At 47.1% G+C, this 26,448-nt stretch overlaps 1 protein-coding gene across 6 annotated transcripts in view; it reads right to left on the reverse strand.

Moving 5' to 3' along the window:
* Nucleotides 1-26,448, reverse strand: part of utrn (utrophin) — a 407,872-nt gene that overhangs the window by 254,559 nt on the left and 126,865 nt on the right. For 5 of the 6 annotated variants that reach the window (XM_065026301.1, XM_065026305.1, XM_065026304.1 and 2 more), the window contains 23 exons: nt 25,807-26,048; nt 25,471-25,639; nt 24,185-24,372; nt 23,369-23,506; nt 23,128-23,241; nt 22,868-23,023; nt 21,002-21,172; nt 20,574-20,765; nt 20,315-20,449; nt 18,493-18,642; nt 16,208-16,369; nt 15,906-16,037; nt 15,590-15,763; nt 15,318-15,473; nt 14,962-15,132; nt 14,627-14,806; nt 13,402-13,530; nt 7,039-7,209; nt 6,677-6,913; nt 6,036-6,173; nt 5,516-5,620; nt 3,958-4,122; nt 3,613-3,785 (listed from right to left, as the gene is read on the reverse strand). In XM_065026301.1, the coding sequence (XP_064882373.1) occupies nt 3,613-3,785; nt 3,958-4,122; nt 5,516-5,620; nt 6,036-6,173; nt 6,677-6,913; nt 7,039-7,209; nt 13,402-13,530; nt 14,627-14,806; nt 14,962-15,132; nt 15,318-15,473; nt 15,590-15,763; nt 15,906-16,037; nt 16,208-16,369; nt 18,493-18,642; nt 20,315-20,449; nt 20,574-20,765; nt 21,002-21,172; nt 22,868-23,023; nt 23,128-23,241; nt 23,369-23,506; nt 24,185-24,372; nt 25,471-25,639; nt 25,807-26,048 (3,748 nt within the window). The remainder of the gene's footprint in view (nt 1-3,612; nt 3,786-3,957; nt 4,123-5,515; nt 5,621-6,035; nt 6,174-6,676; nt 6,914-7,038; nt 7,210-13,401; nt 13,531-14,626; nt 14,807-14,961; nt 15,133-15,317; nt 15,474-15,589; nt 15,764-15,905; nt 16,038-16,207; nt 16,370-18,492; nt 18,643-20,314; nt 20,450-20,573; nt 20,766-21,001; nt 21,173-22,867; nt 23,024-23,127; nt 23,242-23,368; nt 23,507-24,184; nt 24,373-25,470; nt 25,640-25,806; nt 26,049-26,448) is intronic. The other variant, XM_065026302.1, reaches the window with a different exon arrangement.

Genomic DNA, 26,448 nt, shown 5'->3' on the forward strand with positions numbered 1-26,448 from the left:
TACTGTACGTAATAGTCTGTTAACTGAGGATAAATGCTTTTTAAACACGCTTTGTTCCGTGTGGACCAATTTGTAAATCTCGAGACGGGACGACAACATTTGGAAAAACAGTTTAATATCTGTGTTTATCAAAGATAGGGGATGATAGTGAGAACACTGGCTGGCAGTTTTATTAAATAAAAGCTCAATTATTGCTGTATTCACATTTCTCCCAAATGAACCATTGTGAACACTTGTATTAACCATTGTGAACACCTGTATTAACCATTGTGAACACCTGTATTAACCATTGTGAACACCTGTATTAACCATTGTGAACACCTGTATTAACCATTGTGAACACCTGTATTGACCATTGTGAACACCTGTATTGACCATTGTGAACACCTGTATTGACCATTGTGAACACCTGTATTGACCATTGTGAACACCTGTATTGACCATTGTGAACACCTGTATTGACCATTGTGAACACCTGTATTGACCATTGTGAACACCTGTATTAACCATTGTGAACACCTGTATTAACCATTGAGAACACCTGTATGAACCATTGTGAACACCTGTATGAACCATTGTGAACACCTGTATTGACCATTGTGAACACCTGTATTGACCATTGTGAACACCTGTATTAACCATTGTGAACACCTGTATTAACCATTGTGAACACCTGTATTGACCATTGTGAACACCTGTATTGACCATTGTGAACACCTGTATTAACCATTGTGAACACCTGTATTAACCATTGTGAACACCTGTATTGACCATTGTGAACACCTGTATTGACCATTGTGAACACCTGTATTGACCATTGTGAACACCTGTATTGACCATTGTGAACACCTGTATTGACCATTGTGAACACCTGTATTGACCATTGTGAACACCTGTATTGACCATTGTGAACACCTGTATTAACCATTGTGAACACCTGTATTGACCATTGTGAACACCTGTATTAACCATTGTGAACACCTGTATTAACCATTGTGAACACCTGTATTGACCATTGTGAACACCTGTATTAACCATTGTGAACACCTGTATTAACCATTGTGAACACCTGTATTAACCATTGTGAACACCTGTATTAACCATTGTGAACACCTGTATTAACCATTGTGAACACCTGTATTAACCATTGTGAACACCTGTATTAACCATTGTGAACACCTGTATTAACCATTGTGAACACCTGTATTAACCATTGAGAACACCTGTATTAACCATTGTGAACACCTGTATTAACCATTGTGAACACCTGTATTAACCATTGTGAACACCTGTATTAACCATTGTGAACACCTGTATTAACCATTGAGAACACCTGTATTAACCATTGTGAACACCTGTATTAACCATTGTGAACACCTGTATTAACCATTGTGAACACCTGTATTAACCATTGTGAACACCTGTTTAACCATTGTGAACACCTGTATTAACCATTGTGAACACCTGTTTAACCATTGTGAACACCTGTATTAACCATTGTGAACACCTGTATTAACCATTGTGAACACCTGTATTAACCATTGAGAACACCTGTATGAACCATTGTGAACACCTGTTTAACCATTGTGAACACCTGTATTGACCATTGTGAACACCTGTATTAACCATTGTGAACACCTGTATTAACCATTGTGAACACCTGTATTAACCATTGTGAACACCTGTATTAACCATTGAGAACACCTGTATTAACCATTGTGAACACCTGTATTAACCATTGTGAACACCTGTTTAACCATTGTGAACACCTGTATTAACCATTGTGAACACCTGTATGAACCATTGTGAACACCTGTATGAACCATTGTGAACACCTGTATTGACCATTGTGAACACCTGTATTAACCATTGTGAACACCTGTATTAACCATTGTGAACACCTGTATTAACCATTGTGAACACCTGTATTAACCATTGTGAACACCTGTATGAACCATTGTGAACACCTGTATTGACCATTGTGAACACCTGTATTAACCATTGTGAACACCTGTATTAACCATTGTGAACACCTGTATTAACCATTGAGAACACCTGTATTAACCATTGTGAACACCTGTATTAACCATTGTGAACACCTGTATTAACCATTGTGAACACCTGTTTAACCATTGTGAACACCTGTATTAACCATTGTGAACACCTGTATTAACCATTGTGAACACCTGTATTAACCATTGAGAACACCTGTATGAACCATTGTGAACACCTGTTTAACCATTGTGAACACCTGTATTGACCATTGTGAACACCTGTATTAACCATTGTGAACACCTGTATTAACCATTGTGAACACCTGTATTAACCATTGTGAACACCTGTATTAACCATTGTGAACACCTGTATTAACCATTGAGAACACCTGTATTAACCATTGTGAACACCTGTACTAACCAGTGAACACCTGTTTAACCATTGTGAACACCTGTATTAACCATTGTGAACACCTGTATGAACCATTGTGAACACCTGTTTAACCATTGTGAACACCTGTATTGACCATTGTGAACACCTGTATTAACCATTGTGAACACCTGTATTAACCATTGTGAACACCTGTATTAACCATTGTGAACACCTGTATTAACCATTGTGAACACCTGTATTAACCATTGTGAACACCTGTATTAAACAATTCATTAATTATTCCTTCTGTGGGTGTTGTTGGGTGGATTCTGGAATCAATATGGAATCAGAATTAGGTTGTTTCCACTGGGAAATTCCTTCTTTTTCCAATAAAGAGAAAGGAAAAGGAAAAACCCCGTTCCTGACTTCCATTAAACACTAGCAAATGTGTGGGATGCCAGGGAATGACTGGAGAAAATACCAATGAACCTCACAATGAACTACCACCATCTCTATATAAAGATAGAATAGGTCATTATCAATAAGATGTCACAATACGCTGTAGAGCGTTCGATTTGGCTGCTGTGGGGCAGAGACCCATTTTCAAGGGATTGTTAAATAAATATTATAACAATTTGGTTTTAATATCGTCACGTCTGGAAGAGGATAGTCAGAACGACACATTTCCGATTATTCCACACTTAGCTCTATCATCAGAGTTATACAGCCAGTCACGGAATGCTTTTCATGACCAGTAAACATCAATTGATCATGCAATTTCAGATACATTCGGCATGTAGCTAGCTAACCAAGGAAACAACTTGTCGTGCCCTGGCATCTCTCTCCATCCTCTCTCGTCTGTGGTCAATATCTCAAAACGGACATTTACTCTGTACACATGCTAGAAACTTCCTGACAGACTAGCACAGAGACAGGATGGAGACAAGATCATGACTAAGTGACGTCATTCTCTGTGTGTGTGTGTGTGTGTGTGTGGCTGACACTGACAGATCAGTGATCAGAGTTACATCAAGCTACATCTAAGTGCCCGTATTAGAGGCAACAAACATATCCTCTCACATGCAATACTGGACCACCAAAGACTACAGCTGCTCTTCTTCCCTTTATTGTGATGCTACAATTAGTATTTAGTTTCCCATTTCTTTTTCCTTCTGCTCTTTAGTGCTCATTGTGTATGAACACCTGACAGGTACTATGTAGCCATGTTGACCGTGAGTCACCCACCCTTTGCGGTGGTTGTACATGCGGTTGAGGCGGTCCCACTCTGCGTTGAGCTGGGTGAGGGCGTCTCCTATCTGTGCCACCTCTCTCTGCGACGCCTCCAGGATGGCATCAGGCTGGCGCTCATGGATCACCGTTACCTGCTCCCCCACACACTCCAGACTCTCCTTTATACTCTGGGAGAGAGAGAGAAGGAGGAGAGAGAGAGGGACAAGAGAGAGAGAGGAAGGAGAGGAGAGAGGGGGGGGGGAGACGTAAGTAAAAGAGTGAGAGGTATCCGTTCAGACCTACAGGACCTATCTCTCCCCTCATCCCTACCCCCTTTCCCCTCCTCCCTCCCTCTCTCACCCTCAGTGTGTCCTCCTGGCTGGAGAAGTCTTCATAGAGACCACTGCTGAGCTCGGAGGAGTTGAGCAGCAGTTCGTTGTCGGCCATGGCCAGCAGAACCTTGTTGATATTCAGCAGGTAGTCTGAGGGACTGAGAGAGAGCGCCCTGTCCTCTGGCTCCATCTGCTGGCAAGAGACGGTATTATGTTAGAAGAAGTAAACGTGTGTGTGAATCAGACATTTTGCAATTACATTTAGCAGACACTCCTAGAAGGACTTACAACCAGTACATTCATCTAAGGTAGGTAACACAACAACATGAGTCTGTGGGAAGCATCAAATGTCAACATTTGATATCACATTTAATATGACTGTCATAAATACGCCATACAACAAAACAAGGTCATTAAAAGGACATAGGGAATAAGATAATAAGTGATGTGTAATACTAGTGATATACTGAACAAAAATCTAGAAAGCAACGTGCAACAATTTCAAAGATTTTGCTGAGTTACAGTTCATATAAGGAAATCAGTCAATGTATATAAATTCATTAGGTCCTAATCTATGGGATTTCACATGACTGGGAATACAGATATGGTCACAGATACCTTACAAAAAAGGTATCACCATTTGCCTCATGCAGTGCAACACATCTCCTTCGTATAGAGTTGATCAGGCTGTTGATTGTGGCCTGTGGAATGTTGTCCCACTCCTCTTCAATGGACATTTGAAGATGGACATTTGGTGGGAACTGAACACGCTGTCGTACACGTCGGTCCAGAGCATCCCAAACATGTTCAAAGGGTGACATGTGTGGTGTGTATGGAGGCCATGGAAGAACTGAGACATTTTCAGCTTCCAGGAATTGTGTACAGATCCTTGCAGACATGGGGCCGTGTATTATCATGCTAAAACATGAGGTGATGGCGGCGGATGAATGGCACAACAATGGGCCTCAGGATCTCGTCACCGTATCTCTCTGCATTCAAATTGCCATTGATAAAATTCAATTGTGTTCATTGTCTGTAGCTTATGCCTGCCCATACTACAACCCCACAGCCACCACGGGGCATTCATCCATGAAGAGCACAGTGGCCATCGTGGCTTGTCTCAGACCATCCCGCAGGTGAAGAAGCCAGATGTTGAGGTCCTGGACTGGTGTAGTTACACATGGTCTGCGGTTGTGAAGCTGGTTGGACATACTGCCAAAAAATCTAAAATGACGTTGGAGGCAGCTTATGACAGAGAATTAACATTAAATTCCCTGCCAACAGCTCTGGTAGACATTCCTGCAGTCAGCATGTCAATTGCACGCTCCATTAAAACTTTAGAGTGGCCTTTTATTGTGCCCAGCACAAGGTGCACCTGTGTAATGATCATGCTGTTTAATCAGCTTCTTGATATGCCACACCTGTCAGATGGACGGATTATCTTGGCAAAAGAGAAATTCTCACTAACAGGGAAGTAAACATGCGTATGGAACATTTCTGGGATCTTTTATTTCAGCTCATAAAACATGGGAGCAACACTTTACATGTTGCGTTTATATTTTTGTTCAGTATAGAATGCGACACACCTCTCCAGTCAGGTCCTGTCTGTCTCTCTGCTCTGTGAAGCTGTTTGAAGAAGAGTCGTCGTCCATGGAGACCTCCACCTGTCTCACTCTCAGCATCCTAAACTCCTGTAGAGACAAGATAGGGATTTAGACACAAACACAATTACAAACACACTCACACACACACAAACAGGCACACACCAGACAAGGCCATACTGTGCATAATTAATTGCAAACAGAGAGCCTGCATAACATGACCAAGGCCACCGGTCCTCCAGATCTTAAAACTGAGCTCTACAATGCTACGAGACAGGAATACATTTACATCTGAAATGCTGCAATGCACTTCATATTCATATTAAAAGCTGGTTTGAGTATCTATGCTCTTTCTCACATGTAGTTGGTAGAGTTTTTTATTCTTACTCCCTCAATCTGTGTGATGTACTGTTGTTAATGCCATTATTGTATGGTTACGGTGTTAGGATATAAATGTTACATGATTGTTGAGTTAGTGTAGAGACTGTGTATCATTCTCCCTCACCCTCTGAGTGGTGTACTGCGCCTGCAGCCGGAGCAGCCGGAGTCTCAGCCCCTCCCTCTGGCCCTCGTCTGCAGTCTGGAGCAGCACCTCCTCTCCTCTCCTCAGCAGCTCCTCCATGCCAGCCTTCTCCTCATCCATCTGACCGGTCAACACACAGGGTCACAGTGAACGTTGTCACGGAAACAAAGACTCCCTTTCAATCAAACAACTGAACTAGGGTTTTCCAGGGTTAGAAAATGAACATTACGCCCATAATCAAAAACAAAAAATAAATTCAACTGTGAATCCGAACCAAAAATTGCTTGAAGAACCCTATATGATGTCCTTTTCCAGAGAGCCAAGGGTCGACAGACAGGAAGGAGTAAGACACTCTGCTTCCTGACTCACAGTGACCTTGGTCTGGGCTGGTGTGATTTGTTCAGCCGCTCTACACCGAGCGGTGTAAGTCCCTGATAACACACTCCGAGGACAAACTGCCCAATCACACCCTTGTTTGTCTGTGACACTGTATACATCTTATAGCACTTTGTGTTCTTTGTTTGACCAGTCATAAACTTAACCACTGTGTGTGCATTTGTGTGTGTGTGTGTGAGTGTGTGTATGAGTGAGTGAGAGAGAGAGAGTATCTGTATAATATATACCTTGTCATCATCCAGGGTGTGTGTAGGGTCCTGCTGGTCCTCTAGGGCCCTGAGTGTTGCCTCTAGTTCCCCCTCAAAGGTCTGCATCAGGCTGGAGCTCAGGGCCTCCTCTGACTGGCTCTGCTGGAGCTCAGCAATCTGGTCCTGTTGGAGCTGAGAGATCTGGTGAGGGATCTGAGAGATCTGTTGTATCTGCTGAATCATATCCACAGTCCCAGGCTCCAGAGTGGTGGACATCTGGGTATCAGAAACAAAAGAGGGAGAATTACCCCCCTGTACGTATCTATCTACAGTTTGAATGATACAGCTCTAGACAGTTGTGATTGTAATACAGTGAAACAGTGTTGTGAGAGTATTTGTACCTTGGCAGCTTTGATGCATTGGGAGACCTTGTGAAAGTTGCGGTTGAGTTCAGCCAATTTGGGTTCTACGACGTCTCTGCAGGCAGGACCTCTACTGGTCATTAGGATGATGGCCTGGTCTCTCACACTGTCCACTCTCAGAGTGATGTCATCCAGCTCTTCTAGCAGGGTCTACACACACATCAATCAAACAATTTATACATTAACAGGTTCATCAATAGCTTTTACTCCAATTATTATTATTTCCCCACACAGGCTAATTATATCCTAAACTCTGGTAATAGGCTCTAATAAAAATTCAATTGTAATCAACCAATATTGAATTTTCATGCTTCAGTTCCCTCCCCATGCTTTCATCCTCTCCTCTCGCTCTCCTACCATCTCCCTTCCCTCTCCTACCATCTCCCTTCCCTCTCTCTCTCCTACCATCTCCCTTCCCTCTCCTACCATCTCCCTTCCCTCTCTCTCTCCTACCATCTCCCTTCCCTCTCACTCTCCTACTATCTCCTTCCCCCTCTCTCTCCTACCATCTCCCTTCCCCCTCTCTCTCCTACCATCTCCCTTCCCTCTCTCTCTCCTACCGTCTCCTTTCCCCTCTCCTCTCTCTCCTACCGTCTCCTTTCCCCTCTCCTCTCTCTCCTACCGTCTCCTTTCCCCTCTCCTCTCTCTCCTACCATCTCCCTTCCCTCTCTCTCTCCTACTATCTCCTTCCCCCTCTCTCTCCTACCATCTCCCTTCCCCTCTCTCTCCTACCATCTCCCTTCCCCCTCTCTCTCCTACCATCTCCCTTCCCCCTCTCTCTCCTACCATCTCCCTTCCCCCTCTCTCTCCTACCATCTCCCTTCCCCCTCTCTCTCCTACCATCTCCCTTCCCCCTCTCTCTCCTACCATCTCCCTTCCCCCTCTCTCTCCTACCATCTCCCTTCCCCCTCTCTCTCCTACCATCTCCCTTCCCCTCTCTCTCCTACCATCTCCCTTCCCCCTCTCTCTCCTACCGTCTCCCTTCCCCCTCTCTCTCCTACCGTCTCCCTTCCCCCTCTCTCTCCTACCATCTCCCTTCCCCCTCTCTCTCCTACCATCTCCTTCCCCCTCTCTCCTACCATCTCCCTTCCCCCTCTCTCCTACCGTCTCCTTTCCCCTCTCCTCTCACTCCTACCATCTCCCTTCCCTCTCTCTCTCCTACCGTCTCCTTTCCCCTCTCCTCTCTCTCCTACCATCTCCCTTCCCTCTCTCTCTCCTACCATCTCCCTTCCCCTCTCTCTCCTACTATCTCCCTTCCCCCTCTCTCTCCTACCATCTCCCTTCCCTCTCTCTCCTCTCTCTCCTACCATCTCCCTTCCCTCTCTCTCTCCTACTATCTCCCTTCCCCCTCTCTCTCCTACCATCTCCTTCCCTCTCTCTCCTCTCTTCCCTACCATCTCCTTCCCTCTCTCTCTCCTACCGTCTCCCTTCCCTCTCTCTCTCTCCTACCGTCTCCCTTCCCTCTCTCTCTCTCCTTCCCCCTCTCTCTCCTACCATCTCCCTTCCCCTCTCTCTCCTACCATCTCCCTTCCCCCTCTCTCTCCTACCATCTCCTTCCCCCTCTCTCTCCTACCATCTCCTTCCCCCTCTCTCCTACCATCTCCCTTCCCCCTCTCTCTCCTACCATCTCCCTTCCCCCTCTCTCTCCTACCGTCTCCTTTCCCCTCTCCTCTCTCTCCTACCATCTCCCTTCCCCCTCTCTCCTACCATCTCCCTTCCCCCTCTCTCCTACCGTCTCCTTTCCCCTCTCCTCTCACTCCTACCATCTCCCTTCCCTCTCTCTCTCCTACCGTCTCCTTTCCCCTCTCCTCTCTCTCCTACCATCTCCTTCCCTCTCTCTCTCCTACCATCTCCCTTCCCCCTCTCTCTCCTACTATCTCCCTTCCCCCTCTCTCTCCTACCATCTCCCTTCCCTCTCTCTCCTCTCTCTCCTACTATCTCCCTTCCCTCTCTCTCTCCTACTATCTCCCTTCCCCCTCTCTCTCCTACCATCTCCCTTCCCTCTCTCTCCTCTCTTCCCTACCATCTCCCTTCCCTCTCTCTCTCCTACCGTCTCCCTTCCCTCTCTCTCTCTCCTACCGTCTCCCTTCCTCTCTCTCTCTCCCTTCCCTCTCTCTCCCCTACCATTTCCCTTCCCTCTCTCTCCCCTACCATTTCCCTTCCCTCTCTCTCTCCTACCATTTCCCTTCCCTCTCTCTCCCCTACCATTTCCCTTCCCTCTCTCTCTCCTATCGTCTCCCTTCCCTCGCTCTCCTACAGTCTCCTTTCCCTCTCTCTCTTTCCTACCGTCTCCCTTCCCCTCCTCTCCTCTCTCTCTCTCATACCATCTCCTTTCCCCTCTCCTCTCTCTCCAACGGTCTCCCTTCCCCTCTCTCCTACCATCTCCCTTCCCTCTCTATCTCTGACCGTCTCCCTTCCCTTCCTCACCTCTCTCTCCTACCGTCTCCCCTCTCTCTCCTAACGTCTCCTCTCTCTCCCCTACCATCTCCCTTCCCTCTCTCTCTCCTACCGTCTCCCTTCCCTCTCTCTCTCCTACAGTCTCCTTTCCCTCTCTCTCTTTCCTATCGTCTCCCTTCCTCTCCTCTCTCTCTCTCCTACCATCTCCTTTCCCCTCTCCTCTCTCTCCAACGGTCTCCCTTCCCCTCTCTCCTACCATCTCCCTTCCCTCTCTATCTCTGACCGTCTCCCTTCCCTTCCTCACCTCTCTCTCCTACCGTCTCCCCTCTCTCTCTCCTAACGTCTCCTCTCTCTCCCCTACCATCTCCCTTCCCTCTCTCTCTCCTACCGTCTCCCTTCCCTCTCTCTCTCCTACAGTCTCCTTTCCCTCTCTCTCTTTCCTATCGTCTCCCTTCCTCTCCTCTCTCTCTCTCCTACCATCTCCTTTCCCCTCTCCTCTCTCTCCAACGGTCTCCTTCCCCTCTCTCCTACCATCTCCCTTCCCTCTCTATCTCTGACCGTCTCCCTTCCCTTCCTCACCTCTCTCTCCTACCGTCTCCCCTCTCTCTCTCCTACCATCTCCTTCCCCTTCCTCTCCTCTCTCTCCTACCGTCTCCCCTCTCTCTCTCCTACCGTCTCCTTTCCCCTCTCCTCTCTCTCTCCTACCGTCTCCCTTCCCTCACTCTCCTACTGTCTCCCTTCCCCTCCTCTCTCTCCTACCGTCTCCCTTCCCTCCTCTCCTCTCTCTCCTACCGTCTCCCTTCCCCTCCTCTCCTCTCTCTCTCCTACCGTCTCCCTTCCCTCTCTCCCTCTCTCTCCCCTACCGTCTCCCTTCCCTCTCTCTCTCTCCCTTCTCTCTCTCTCCCCTACCATTTCCCTTCCCTCTCTCTCTCCTACCATTTTCCTTCCCTCTCTCTCTTTCCGTCTCCCTTCCCTCTCTCTCTCCTACCGTCTCCTTTCCCTCTCTCTCTCTCCTACCGTCTCCCTTCCCCTCCTCTCCTCTCTCTCTCTCCTACCATCTCCTTTCCCCTCTCCTCTCTCTCCAACGGTCTCCCTTCCCCTCTCTCCTACCATCTCCCTTCCCTCTATATCTCTGACCGTCTCCCTTCCCTTCCTCACCTCTCTCTCCTACCGTCTCCCCTCTCTCTCTCCTACCGTCTCCTTTCCCCTCTCCTCTCTCTCCCCTACCATCTCCCTTCCCTCTCTCTCTCTCTCCTACCGTCTCCCTTCCCTCTCTCTCTCTCCTACCGTCTCCCTTCCCTCTCTCTCTCTCTCTCTCTCCTACCGTCTCCATTCCCTCTCTCTCTCTCTCTCTCCTACAGTCTCCCTTCCCTCTCTCTCTCCCTTCCCTCTCTCTCTCCTACCGTCTCCCTTCCCTCTCTCTCCTCTCTCTCCTACAGTCTCCCTTCCCTCTCTCTCTCTCTCCTACCGTCTCCCTTCCCTCTCTCTCTCTCTCCTACAGTCTCCCTTCCCTCTCTCTCTCTCCCTTCCCTCTCTCTCTCCTACCGTCTCCCTTCCCTCTCTCCTACAGTCTCCCTTCCCTCTCTCTCTCTCCTACCGTCTCCCTTCCCCTCCTCTCTCTCCTACCGTCTCCTTTCCCCTCTCCTCTCTCTCCTACCGTCTCCCTTCCCCTCCTCTCTCCCCTACCATTTCCCTTCCCTCTCTCTCTCCTACCGTCTCCCTTCCCTCTCTCTCTCCTACCGTCTCCTTTTCCCTCCTCTCCTCTCTCTCCTACTGCCTCCCTTCCCCTCCTCTCGTCTCTCTCTCTCCTACCGTCTCCCTTCCCCTTCCTCTCCTCTCCTCTCTCTCCTACCGTCTCCCCTCTCTCTCTCCTACCGTCTCCTTTCCCCTCTCCTCTCTCTCTCCTACCGTCTCCCTTCCCTCTCTCTCCTACTGTCTCCCTTCCCCTCCTCTCTCTCCTACCGTCTCCCTTCCCCTCCTCTCCTCTCTCTCCTACCGTCTCCCTTCCCCTCCTCTCCTCTCTCTCTCCTAAATCAAATCAAATCAAATTTTATTTGTCACATACACATGGTTAGCAGATGTTAATGCGAGTGTAGCGAAATGCTTGTGCTTCTAGTTCCGACAATGCAGTGATAACCAACAAGTAATCTAACTAACAATTCCAAAACTACTAACAATTCCAAAACTACTAACAATTCCACCGTCTCCCTTCCCCTCCTCTCCTCTCTCTCCTACCGTCTCCCTTCCCCTCCTCTCTCTCTCCTACCATCTCCCTTCCCCTCCTCTCTCTCTCTTACCGTCTCCCTTCCTGTCCTCTCCCGTCTCTCCACTGTGGGCAGTCTCTCTGTCTCTATCACCTTAACTACCATCTCTCTCCACTATCGGCTGTCTCTATCACCTTAACTACCATCTCTCTCCACTGAGGGCCGTCTCTCTGTCTCTATCACCTTAACTCCACTGTGTGCCGTCTCCCTCTCCACTGTGGGCCATCTCCCTCTCCACTGTGGGTCGTCTCCATCACCTTAACTACCATCTCCCTCTCCACTGTGGGTCGTCTCCATCACCTTAACTACCATCTCCCTCTCCACTGTGGGTCGTCTCCATCACCTTAACTCCACTGTGTGCCGTCTCCCTCTCCACTGTGGGCCATCTCCCTCTCCACTGTGGGTCGTCTCCATCACCTTAACTACCATCTCCCTCTCCACTGTGGGTCGTCTCCATCACCTTAACTACCATCTCCCTCTCCACTGTGGGTCGTCTCCATCACCTTAACTACCATCTCCCTCTCCACTGTGGGCCGTCTCCATCACCTTAACTACCATCTCCCTCTCCACTGTGGGCTGTCTCCATCACCTTAACTACTATCTCCCTCTCCACTGTGGGCCATCTCCCTTTCCACTGTGGGCCGTCTCCATCACCTTAACTACCATCTCCCTCTCCACTGTGGGCCGTCTCCATCACCTTAACTACCATCTCCCTTTCCACTGTGGGCCTTCTCCATCACCTTAACTACCATCTCCCTCTCCACTGTGGGCCGTCTCCATCACCTTAACTACCATCTCCCTCTCCACTGTGGGCCGTCTCCATCACCTTAACTACCATCTCCCTTTCCACTGTGGGCCTTCTCCATCACCTTAACTACTATCTCCCTCTCCACTGTGGGCCGTCTCCATCACCTTAACTACTATCTCCCTCTCCACTGTAGGCCGTCTCCATCACCTTAACTACTATCTCCCTCTCCACTGTGGGCCGTCTCCATCACCTTAACTACTATCTCCCTCTCCACTGTGGGCCGTCTCCATCACCTTAACTACTATCTCCCTCTCCACTGTGGGCCGTCTCCATCACCTTAACTACTATCTCCCTCTCCACTGTGGGCCGTCTCCATCACCTTAACTACTATTTCCCTCTCCATCACCTTAACTACCATCTCCCTCTCCACTGTGGGCCGTCTCCATCACCTTAACTACTATCTCCCTCTCCACTGTGGGCCGTCTCCATCACCTTAACTACTATCTCCCTCTCCACTGTGGGCCGTCTCCATCACCTTAACTACCATCTCCCTCTCCACTGTGGGCCGTCTCCATCACCTTAACTACTATCTCCCTCTCCACTGTGGGCCGTCTCCATCACCTTAACTACTATCTCCCTCTCCACTGTGGGCCGTCTCCATCACCTTAACTACTATTTCCCTCTCCATCACCTTAACTACTATCTCCCTCTCCACTGTGGGCCGTCTCCATCACCTTAACTACTATCTCCCTCTCCACTGTGGGCCGTCTCCATCACCTTAACTACTATCTCCCTCTCCACTGTGGGCCGTCTCCATCACCTTAACTACTATTTCCCTCTCCATCACCTTAACTACTATCTCCCTCTCCACTGTGGGCCGTCTCCATCACCTTAACTACTATCTCCCTCTCCACTGTGGGCCGTCTCCATCACCTTAACTACTATCTCCCTCTCCACTGTGGGCAGTCTCTCCGTCTCATCCAGGTGGATCTGGGTCTGGTACAGCCAGGTGCTGATGTGGGCCAGGTTCTCATCAAAGATCTCCACCTCGTTCTGGTGGTTCTGTAGGGAACAGAGGTAGAAAGATGGTAGTGCTGAGCAATTCGAGTTTGAGGTTGGTTCCGTTTTTGGTGCATTATTAATAAATCGATTTCGGTTTTGATCATTTAAAATGACGACATAATACTTCTTGAGCTTTTTAATGGAAATTCCTAAGTTAAAAATAATGAACATTCAATTGCCAAAACATAAAAAATATCCCATTGTCTCAGTCAGGTCCACATTGGATAAACATCAATAGATAAATAAGAAATTACTAATAAATAACCAAATATTTCAGCTGTGTATATTACTTTGTTTTTATTTGATTACCTTATTATTTTTTGATTCTTTAAAATCATCTCTTCTCAGGCAGTAGCAGTCAGCCAGCCAGGACACGTAACGTTAACTCTGTTCTCCCCATACTGTACCGCCCTCAGTCATCCTATTTAGCTAACCTGCCTAAGTATGCTGCAGAGCTGTCGGACAAAATCATTGGACTAGTTCTTCAAAGTAGATAAGGTATACTTTCACGAACTGTCCCTCTCGTCGTTGTGTTGTGTACATTGCTCTCTCATGCGGTCTGTGTGTATCTAACCTGACGTAACAGACGGAAAAGTGGATCAGTCCAGAGATCTGCATATAATGACGAGATGCTCATATCTATGCTCTAACAATGGAAGTCGTTCTCCCAAAGGTCCAAAATAAACCCATAGAAACGCATTGGGCTTATTTTGGACATATTATGGTGAGAGTGAAACCTCTCGCTTCGCCTCTTCCTCTCTGATACATCTCTATGCCGCAACAAAATGGCACAATGGATTAGGATCATTGTAGTTAATTACCATTTGTTTGAACTTGAATATGTGCTTAATGAAGATTCCAACCCATCAGCCCAGTATCCCACATAGTTATTGACTTGATTTCTCAGGTTTTTCTAGTGAATGATTTGATTTCTCTCTAGAGAAACGGAGTGCTGAGGCAAGATGCAGGAATTATTCCAAATGTCCCTTCTGACATGTTTTAGCTGTCATGTACACATTACTTTACTCAACCATTACTTTAGACAGAGACAGGATTAATAGATAGGTTATCCTATGATAGTGAAGCGTGAACCCACCAGAACGGTGCTCAGCCAGTCCTCGGTCCAGGTGCGCACCTGTCCCCAGCCTTCGTTGAGGCCACACAGCTTGTCTTCCAGAGGGCCCTCGCTCCCCTCCACCAGCCCCTGCAGCCCAGCGCTGGTCTCCATCAGCTCAGCCAGGTCTGCCTTACGATGCTCCGACTCCTTCAGCATGCCCTGGGGGAGCGCACACACACACGTTATACAAATGTTACACAAATCCTCTGCACACCCACCCTCTACAGACACAAAAGCCAAATAAACATTTCAACAAACTATTCTAGCAAGCCCGGTGAACACACTAGCATACAACTCACACACACGTGACTCACGTTGGCCCAGGCGATCTCAGTGTCTATATCAGCAGGCATGTCTCCAGAGGACTTTTTCTGCTGCAGCAGAGTCTGGTTGGTGGTCAGCCAGTCCTGTAGGGCGGCGCTGTCCTTATGTAGTCTCAGAGACAAAGACAGAGCCTTCTCCAGGTCCTGCTTCCCCTCTGTCACCTGGAGAGAGAAGAAGAGACGATGGGCTCGCTGTTTGGTTGGTCAAAATGACGATATCCTCATCATTTTGAAACTAGGTTTATTTTAAGAACGCAACTATTCATGATGACGAAGCTGACCAAGTGAGAAGACCAGACTGTTATGTCCTAAGGTTAAACTACTATAGTCACGTGTGTGTGTATTACCTGTGCTCCCAGGTGGTTGTAGAGCAGTTTAAGTGCTGTCAGTTGTTCATCCATGCCTCTGGGGTTGTCAGTCTGTTGTTTCTGGACGATCTGTCTTCCTGTTTTTATCACTGTCTCCACCTCTAACTTCACCTCACTCAGAACCTTATACAGTTTCTGAAGGGTTAAGGAGACAGACAGGGAGTGTGAGGGAGAATGTGTGTGTGTGTGTGCGCGCACGTACATGCACACCTGTAAGAGACTTCTCAACGTGTTTTATTTCTAGGTCTCACCATACAGCCGATGAGGTGGGCCTGGATCTGTTGGGGTTCCACCTCCCTAACGTCTAGAATGTGCAGCTCTTCCTTGGCTCCATCTAGAACCCTCTTACAGTCCAGCATGCGCTGCTCAAAGTTAGCAGGCTTCTGGAACAACTGGTACTTAGTGGAGATCTCTCGCAGCTTCCGCTGAAAGACGGAAAAAACAGCATAATGACCAACCAGAATTATTGCAGAGACAACAACATTTTCAATAAATCATAAACTCCTATGTTATCCCTATAGGCTTTAATGAGAACAATTTCACCCCCTGTCCACTAGGGGTCAGTACCTGCAGCAGGTCCAACATGGTTCCACTGCGAGCAGCCTTGCCCTCTGGGGTGGCAGGAGGCAGATTACCCACGTTCCTACTCCTCAACTCCTCCACTGTCACCTCATGGGTCGCAATCTCTGCCCCGATGGTCTGCAAAGGATGGAGACGGGTTTAGAGGTCAGGGGTTAAGCTGACATCCAATAACTAATTGTTGGCATTCGCTACATGTGTTTGTGGGATGTGTCAATGTAGTCGGTCAGATAGAAGATGAGTTTGTGTGTGTGTGTGGTGTGTGTGTGCATCTGTCTGTATGTGTGTACCTGGGCCTCTTGCGGTAGCTGGAAGGCATCTATGCGGTCGGTGAGGTAAGAGGTGAGTGTGTGGTCGAGCTGGGTCAGTGACTCCTGCAGAGCCTGGAGAACCTGCTCATTCTCTTTCAGAGTGGCCAGTTGCTGCTCTAGACTGATCTGACGGTTCACAGCCTAGATGGATGTCATATCAACATTAAGTCAATATACATCATATATAGACAAGTACATTACCAAACATATACTTATCTGCCTGTTTACAGCCTAGAAAATATAGAAATGGACATCATTCTGATATGTTCAAGACATACAGTACCAGTCAAAAGTTTGGACACACCTACTCATTCAAGGGTTTTTCTGTATTTTTAAAATATTTTCTGCATTGTAGAATAATAGTGAAGACATCAAAACTATGAAATAACACATATGGAATCATGTAGTAACCAAAAAAGTATTAAAAAAATCGCAAAAGTAGCCACCCTTTGCCTTGATGACAGCTTTGCACACTCTTGGCATTCTCTCAACCAGCTTCACATGGAATGATTTTCTAACAGTCTTGAAGAAGTTCCCACATATTCTGAACACTTGTTGGCTGCCATTCCTTCACTCTGCGGTCCAACACATCCCAAACCATCTCAATTGGGTTGAGGTCGGGTGATTGTGTTGGCCAGGTCTTCTGATGCAGCACTCCATCACTCAAATAGCCCTTACACAGCCTGGAGGTGTGTTGGGTCATTGTCCTGTTGAAAAACAAATGATAGTCGCTGCAGAATGCTGTGGTAGCCATGCTGGTTAAGTGTGCCTTGAATTTGAAATAAATTACTGACAGTGTCACCAGAAAAGCACCCCCACATCATCACACCTCCTCCATCATGCTTCACGGTGGGAACCACACATGCGGAGATCATCCATTCACCACGGCAGTTGGAACCAAAAATCTCCAAGTTGGACTCATCAGACCAAAGAACTGATTTCCACCTGTCTAATGTCCATTGCTTGTGTTTCTTGGCCCAAGCAAGTCTCTTCTTATTGGTGTCCTTTAGTAGTGGTTTCTTTGCAGCAATTCGACCATGAAGGCCTGATTCACTCAGTCTCCTCTGAACAGTTAATGTTGAGATGTGTCTGTTTCTTGAACTCTGAAGCATTTATTTGGGATGCAATTTCTGAGGCTGGTAATTCTAATGAACGTATCCTCTGCAGCAGAGCTAACTCTGGGTCTTCCTTTCCTGTTGCGGTCCTCATGAGAACCAGTTTCATCATAGCGCTTGATGGTTTTTGTGACTGCATTTAAAGAAATGTTCAAAGTTCTTGAAATTTTCCACATTGACTGACCTTCATGTCTTAAAGTAATGATGGACTGTGGTTTTTATTTGTTTATTTGAGCTGTTCTTGCCATTTTACCAAACAGGGCTATCTTCTGTATACCACCGCTACCTTGTCACAACATAACTGATTGGCTCAAACGCATTAAGGAAAGAAATTCCACAAATTAACTTTTAACAAGGCACACCTTGGTGACTACCTCGTGAAGCTGGTTGAGAGAATGCCAAGAGTGTGCAAAGCTGTCATCAAGGCAAAGGGGGGCTTCTTCAAAGAATCTCAGATATAAAATATATTATGATTTGTTTAACACTTTTTTTGGTTACTACATGATTGCTTATGTGTTATTTCACAGTTTTTATGTCTTCACTATTATTCTACAATGTAGAAAATAGTACAAATAAAGAAAAAAACCTGGATTTGTAATTATTTAACCTTTATTTAACTAAGCAAGTCAGTTAAGAACAAATTCTTATTTACAGTGACTGCCTAGGAACAGTGGGTTAACTGCCTTGTTCAGGGGCAGAAAGACAGATTTTTACCTTGTCAGTTCGGAGATTCGATCTTGCAACCTTACGGTTACTGGCCCAACGCTCTAACCACTAGGCTACCTGAATGAGTAGGTGTGTCCAAACCTTTGACTGGTACTGTATATAAGTAAGAATTTCACTGTTAGTCTATGCCTGTTGTTAATGGAGCATGTGACGAATACAATTAGATTTGATTTATTATCTACTACCATATACACAATTCACAAATAGAAAACAAGATGTTGTCGAGGATCGACGAGGCATGTCGTTTCTCACAAACAAAGATGCAGAAAGAGACAGACAGCCACTTGATGGCTATGTACAAAGACGGTTGTTTTTCTCATCCCACACACACACACACACACACACACACACACACACACACACACACACTGACACACACTGACACACACTGACACACACTGACACACACTGACACACACTGACCTGGTGGCTGAGTTGATCGTAGCAGGAGTTGAAGGTCTCTAGTTTCTCTGAGATAAGTTCGTCCAGGATGCCCCCATCTATCAGGGTCTGACCCAACTCCCTGATCTGTGTCCTGTTGTCACCTGGGTGGCGCAACACACATTCCAACGACTAGAGAGAGAGAAAGAGGAGGGGAGAAGAGAGGGAGAGAGAAAGATTAAAGGTGACAGGGTGAGAGAGCGAAGGAAAGAGGGAAAGAGAGAGGGTGACGTGTCAGTGTTTAATATATACACTATATATACACAAGAGTATGTGGACACCCCTTCAAATTAGTGGATTCGGCTATTACCCATTGATAACAGGTGTAGAAAATGGAGGGCACAGCTATGCAATCTCCATAGTCAAACATTGGCAGTAGAATGGCCTTACTGAAGAGCTCAGTGACTTTCAACGTGGCACCGTCATAGGATGCCACCTTTCCAAGTCAGTTCGTCAAATTTCTGCCCTGCTAGAGCTGTCCCGGTCAACTGTAAGTGCTGTTATTGTAAAATGGACGTCAAGGAGCAACAACGGCTCAGGCACACAGTGGTAGGCCACACAAGCTCACAGAACTTGACCGCTGAAGCGCGTAGCATGTAAAAATCGTCTGTTTTGGGTTGTAACACTCACTACCGAGTTCCAAACTGCCTCTGGAAGCAATGTCAGCGCAATAACTGTTCGTCGGGAGCATCATGAAATGGGTTTCTATGGCTGAGCAGCCACACACAAGCCTAAGATAACCATGTGCAATACCAAGTGTCGGCTGGAGTGGTGTAAAGCTCACTGCCATTGGGTTCTGGAGCAGTGGAAACGCGTTCTCTAGGGTGATGAATCACGCTTCACCATCTGGCAGTCCAATGGACAAATCTGGGTTTGGCAGATGCCAGGAGAATGCTACCTGCCCCAATGCATAGTGCCAACTGTAAAGTTTGGTGGAGGAATAATGGTCTGGGGCTGTTCTTCATGGTTCGGGCCCCTTAGTTCCAGTGAAGGGAAATCTTAACGCTACAGCATACAATGACATTCTAGACAATTCTGTGTTTCCAAATTTGTGGCAACAGTTTAAGGAAGGCCCTTTCCTGTTACATCATGTCCCCCGTGCACAAAGCTTGGTCCATACAGAAATGGTTTGTTGAGATCGGTGTGGAAGAACTTGACTGGCCTGCAGAGCCCTGACCTCAACCCCATCGAACACCTTTGGGATGAATTGTTACACCGACCGCGAGCCAGGCTTAATTGCCCAACATCAGTGCCCGACCTCACTAATGCTGTTGTGGCTGAATGGAAGCAAGTCCCCGCAGCAATGTTCCAACATCTAGTGGAAAGCCTTCCTAGAAGAGTGGAGGCTGTTATAGCAGCAAAGGGGAGGACCAACTCCATATTAATGCCCATGATTTTTTAATGAGATGTTCGACAAGGTAATAGCCGAATCCACTAATTTGAAGGGGTGTCCACATACTTTTGGTAATGCTGTGTAGGTCGGTGTCACTCTTACAGTACCTGAGGTAGGCAGACAGAGTGCTGGAGTCTGCCCAAAGAGGACAGACTGGTGACATCATCAAAGTAAGAGAAACAGACAGGACACAAAACAATACCTTCTAGGGTCAAAAGGAAAAGACAAGCGAATAACACGAAAGAAAGGGGGAAAGGGAGACAATTTAATAAAGAGGGTGAGTCAGAGTGGTGGGAAGGATGGGGGGGTGGAGGGATTAAAGGAGAGAGCATACGATAAAGTGGAGGGGAGAGAATGAGAGATGAAAAGGATAAGAAAGAAGAATGGATATGTTTAAATAGAGATATCTACCTCCAAAGCCTTGTTGACAGCCTCAGTGCTCTCAGGGAGGTTCTCTGTAGCCTGAAGCTTCTCCTCCAACGTGTTGAGCCAGCCCTGCTCCAGGTCCAGGTACTGCAGCAGCTCCATCCAACACGACCACACCTCCTACAGAGAAGACCACATGAACACGGACATATATACAACCACATTACTGTATGATATGAACACAAATACAACAAAGAACCAGTGCCTCATAAGTTGTTTGGACTAGTCTTATCAAACTCTTTACCTCCAGGGTGTGACACTTGCTCTTGAAGCGGTCACATAGTTTCTGATAGTTCCCCAGGACTCCCCCCAGCTCCTCTGTCAGGTCCTGGCCACTGCCACCAGGGGTCGTCTTAGCCTTAGCCACCAACATGTTAATGTTGTCCTTCAATATCTTCACTCTCACCTCCTTCTGTAACACATCCTCTTTAGCCCTCTAAGTAGGGAGGGGAGAGAAGGGAGGAGATGACGCAAAGAGGAAAGAAAGAGACATGCCAGATTATCAGGATAGTATTTTCACATAAGAGGGGCCATAACTGGCTACATAGCATTAAAGTGGGATTCTTTTGGTTTAGTTGGTGGGACTTTCTTTCTAGAAGGAATGAGGAGTTCCTAGTTGTCCAGTTTTTTATTTTATTTTTTTATGTCAAAGTTCTGTTCTTTGTTCCCCACCTTCATCTCTTCCAGTGCCCCCTCCAGCTCCTCAGGACTCTTGTACTCAAAGTCTCTCATGAGGAACTCCTCGTCTACCTGGGCCATCCATTCCTGCATCTCTGCCAAGTCTTTCCTTAGGTTCACCTGCCTCTCCTGGCTCTCACTCACACGCTCCTGGTGGCTCAGCAGCTACCCAGAGACAACACAGAGATAACACGGACCACTGTCAGGTTACACAGGGTAGCAAGTACACAGAGTGTCTTAATAACATGTCAGGTTTTAAATAAGATGCTGACATTAACAAAAGGATACACATAAAAGTGTATGAGCAGTTCAGTATGCAGGCTTCATTTATTTTAGTGGATAGATCAGCTTTAATATTACAGATTGTGGCTTCTATCAATGTAATTATCTGCATCATTTCCAATCCCCATATATTATTTTGTAAATATATATAATTTTATATAATATATTTTCCCCTAACCCTACCACCCCTCCCCTAATTGGAGTAAACTAATGGAAAACAATACTTAAGCTTCTACTTTCAGTTTATACAGTCTATATATTTTAGACAGTATATTTTACATTAGTTATCTTGTGTTTGTTTTTAGTCCCCGCCTTCAGCTACTCTCAGCCCCTCCCATCTATCTCTGAAGACCATCCAGTCCCAGCCTTCAGCTACTCTCAGCCCCTCCCATCTATCGCTGAAGACCATCCAGTCCCAGCCTTCAGCTACACTCAGCCCCTCCCATCTATCTCTGAAGACCATCCAGTCCCAGCCTTTAGCTACTCTCAGCCCCTCCCATCTATCTCTGAAGACCATCCAGTCCCAGCCTTCAGCTACTCTCAGCCCCTCCCATCTATCTCTGAAGACCATCCAGTCCCAGCCTTCAGCTACTCTCAGCCCCTCCCATCTATCTCTGAAGACCGTCCAGTCCCAGCCTTCAGCTACTCTCAGCCCCTCCCATCTATCTCTGAAGACCATCCAGTCCCAGCCTTCAGCTACTCTCAGCCCCTCCCATCTATCTCTGAAGACCATCCAGTCCCAGCCTTCAGCTACTCTCAGCCCCTCCCATCTATCTCTGAAGACCATCCAGTCCCAGCCTTCAGCTACTCTCAGCCCCTCCCATCTATCTCTGAAGACCATCCAGTCCCAGCCTTCAGCTACACTCAGCCTCTCCCATCTATCTCTGAAGACCATCCAGTCCCAGCCTTCAGCTACTCTCAGCCCCTCCCATCTATCACTGAAGACCATCCAGTCCCAGCCATCAGCTACTCTCAGCCCCTCCCATCTATCTCTGAAGACCATCCAGTTGATTTCTAGCTGTCATGTGTTTTCCACTGTGCTGTGATGTTTTCTGAACCTTTCTATTCTCATAGTTTCTACAGATTGTAAATTAGGGATACACGTTTTTGCCAAGAGTATTATTATATTATTGATCGATTGTCTGTTTTTTCAAGTCCACAGCAGTGCTATTTGCAAAGTTAGCTCCAAGTAAATGTTGTAATTTTTTTTGCCATTCCTGAACCGGCGACCAAAACAAGTAACATATGGGCAGTACCAAAACCAGTGATCTAATGATACTGTCTCTTTGCAGCAAAATCTGCAGAGCTGGGATGGTTGTATCACCTATTTACAGTGCATTCGGAAAGTATTCAAACCCCTTGAGGTTTCCACATTTTGTTACGTTACAGCCTTAATCCCCCCCAAAAATGGGGGGGGGTTCTCATCAATACACCATAATAACAAAAGAAAAAAAAACAAGAAAAAAATACATTTAATACATTTTAGAATAAGGCTGTAACGTAACAAAATGTGCAAAAAGTCAAGGGTTTTGAATACTTTCTATCCAGTGTTGTTTGAGCTGTCCTCTTCTTCCTCACCTGTTTGCTCAGTGTCTCCCACCTCCCCTGGCACTCCTCCAGTTTAGCCTGCCCCCAGTGGGCCAACTCTGGTACTGCAGCCCCCTGCACCGCCAATACGTTCTCTCCTATCTGCTTCACTAAACTCTCCACTGACTCCATCTCACTCACATACTCCTAAGAAGGAGATGGGGGAGAGAGGGGCATGGGTTATAACATTGCAGTACTTTAGGTCTAACAGTTCAAAGTTTTGTTTGTTTTTGAATGGTGTGACCTATGACCTTGCACTGGTTGAGCTCTTCCTGTAGTCTCTCTGCATCTCCCTGGCCCTTGGCATTCCGTGACATCAGTTCCTGTACGCCATCCAGCCAGCGCTCCACCTCCACCACACGCACCTGGAAACAACATCATCGTGAATTGACAACAATCACTGCCTTATTTTGTCATTGCTTGGGTCCAATAAAAGTTCCATTGATTTTAAAGCAGAATGGAGGCAGGATATTCTACAGGACAGTTTTCTACCTGATTGTCCTTCAGGCTACCCAGGATGCACTGCAGCGTGCCCAGCTCCTCGCGTGCCCTGGAGGAGAGCTGACTCCATCTTTGTAGTTCTGCAGGGTCCGAGGCCTGCTGCATCTGCTCTATCTCTATACACAGTGCCTAAGGCGAGAGGGAGAAAAAACTACATGACCCATAACCCATTAATCTGCAGCTGAGGGACAAATTATAGGACAGTTGTCAGGTGTGGTAGGTCGCCTAGGGGGCGATAGAGGTGAGTAGGCTGATCTGAGACAGTCAGTCTGCAGGGTGTGTTTAAACCTCAGGGGCAGGAGCAGCGTTTGAGGCAGCAGCTGCAGCCTGCAGCAGTAGGAACGTGCATGGTAGACTGGTTGCAGTCTGAGGGTTGAAGTTCTGAGCCACAGGCAGCAGGCAGGGTGCCCAGAAAGTTCCCAGGCTGCCCTGGCACCATGCTTTATCTACCACGATAACGAGGCCTACAGCCGACCCACATTCCTACAGACTCTCTCTCAATCACACACACACACACACACACACACACACACACACACACACACGCGCACACACGCACACACACCCTTGCAAGCACAAACATACACACACCTCCCTCTTTCTCCTCTGTTGCGGTTGAAAGATTAAAGAGGGACGTATAGGTGTGAGAATGGGCCCATTGTATGTTGGAACCAGAGCAGACAGACATCTAATAGGTCTGGACTCAGCCATTAACAGATAACCCACAAATACACTGCTACACGATAACACACGGACAACTGGAACACAGTACAGAGAAGGATGAATAAAAGCCCCGAAGCCACTCACCTGTGCCCGCTCCACTGCCCCCTCCGTTGTAGGCACATCCATGATGGCTTCCCGCAGTGTGCCCAGTCTAGCCTCCAGACCATCTACGAGGTCAGTCCCAGACACGCTGACCACAGGAATCTGGTCACCCTGAACCACCTGTATTATCTGGGCCCTCTGGTCATCAACATACTGGAGGCTGGCCAGCGCTGGAACACAGACAGGGGGAGAGGAGACACTGTTAAGTCAAGGGTTATAGTATCTAGTTGCCACAAGGGGTCAGAGTATTGTTTTGGGAATTCCCATAGGTACTGGCTGTAATAATTTGTGGCTGTTATGAACTCACTGAGCTCTCTGTGGGTGGGTGTGTTTGTGCGCCTTCCATTTCACTGTATGTCAGAGATAGAGCGTGTGCTGCACATTTGCCCAGGGCTCCAGATGTTTGCTGTGTGTGCCTCATGGCAAGCCTAAATGAGGCTGCGCAACTAATGCAAGCCAGTGGTTCATACCCGCTGAACCTTCAATATGCCACAGTAAACACAATGAAAACAGAAGAATGCATCAACATACTTCAACAGAATGTGCTAAATTCAACCCTGTTGGGCAAACATTAACACTACGCACACTGCTCTCACGGGCATGAGTACTCTCGCATAATCTGCCTGTGTTTATATACAGCAGACAGAGAGAGAGGGAGGGGAGAAAAAGGGAGCGAAAGAGAGGCCCAGTGAAAGACTGCCTCTCTGAAGCAGAAACAAAATGGTTTTCCTCAGGGCAGTTGCACACACACACACTCCTTTTAAGGTCAGAAGACAAATAGGCCTCTCCAATATACTTTTACATTCTTTTCGAGCAGGACTCATAAATTCCAGGAGAAAAATGTTGATTGATTTCAGAACTCCTAAAACTCAAAACCTGGTCCTTGGGAGCTTGGCAGAGACCACCCACCCACACACACACACACGGTCCTGCGTATTCAGTGGTCATATAAGGGCATCATCGATTACTTCTGTCCAACCAAGGCTGGATATAAAGCTGATGTCATATCACAGCTCCAGCAGTAAGAGCCAGTAGAGTTCATTGATCTGGCATCAATCCTTTAGCCTCAGTAAAAACTATGGAAGGTTTAGGACCGCCACCACTGATGAAGTGCTGAAAGAACACAAGTCCATTCATTGGGCATTGATAAAGCTTTGACCCAATGGCGACCAAGCATTTTTAAAGCGTTTATACAGTGTTGTCAGAGCACGGGTCAAGTCCCTGCATTGATTTCGAGCAAATGTTAAAGCAATGTTGTGGTCCCATACCTGCATTGATCTCCTGCTCCCTGGTCTGTAGCTGCTGCAGTGTGGAGGCCTGGTGGGCAGAGACAGTGGCCATGTTGGCTGTGAGAGTGGGCGGGACATCTATTGACTCCACCTCTGCAGAGAGCTGGTCCAATCGTAGGCTCAGGGCAGTCAGCTGGGCCAACCGTGACTGGAGACAGAGATACAAACAGATAAGACGAAAGGGTAAACAGACTTCACGACACATCTGTTGATATGATTTGTGATGTTTAACAGTTTCAGTGGGGGTCGTCTCCATGGCGATAATCAAGCCAGAGGTCAGGGTGAGGGTGATGGTTCTAAGGGTTGGGTTCTAACCTGGCACTCTGTCCTGAGGGTTCTTAGGGCAGCCTCATCAGATCTGGTACTGTCTGTTCCACTCAGCCACTGGTCCTGTTCTCCCAGAACCTTGTCCACAGCAGCCAACTCAGAGCAGAGGCTCCTGACCCAGGTCTGGGCCTGGACCCAGTCACACAGAGCCTTCAGCTCACTCACACACACCTCCCATTCAGCCTCCACCACATCTATATCACACCTGATAGAGTCCACACTCACTCCCTCTACAGAGGGTGAGGAGGTAGGGAAGGATAGGAGTGAAGGAGAGAGAGAGAAATAGAAATGAGGGAGGGGGAGAAGGGGGAGATAGACGCAAGGAGAATGGGGCAAATAAAAATGTAGGGGAGATTGAGAAAAGGAGAGAAGGGAGAGAGAGGTGGAAAGGTTAAACAAAACCACACCAACACTATAACACCAATACTTCTCCATCTTTCTTTACTGTTATCCTGCTGTAAACAAATAAAGCAGGAGTGCTTGAGCGTTTCACTGCACTGTAAATTAAGCCAGGAGCCTCAAGTCCTGCTACAGGTTTTTATGACAATACCTGCAAACACACAAGTCATGCTTACTGGCAACCAGTAAAAATCAGGTTTAAAAATACCCCCAAATATACAACAGCTGTGG

The sequence above is a fragment of the Oncorhynchus nerka genome, linkage group LG13 (genome assembly GCF_034236695.1).
Source record: "Oncorhynchus nerka isolate Pitt River linkage group LG13, Oner_Uvic_2.0, whole genome shotgun sequence".
Lineage (NCBI taxonomy): Eukaryota > Metazoa > Chordata > Actinopteri > Salmoniformes > Salmonidae > Oncorhynchus > Oncorhynchus nerka.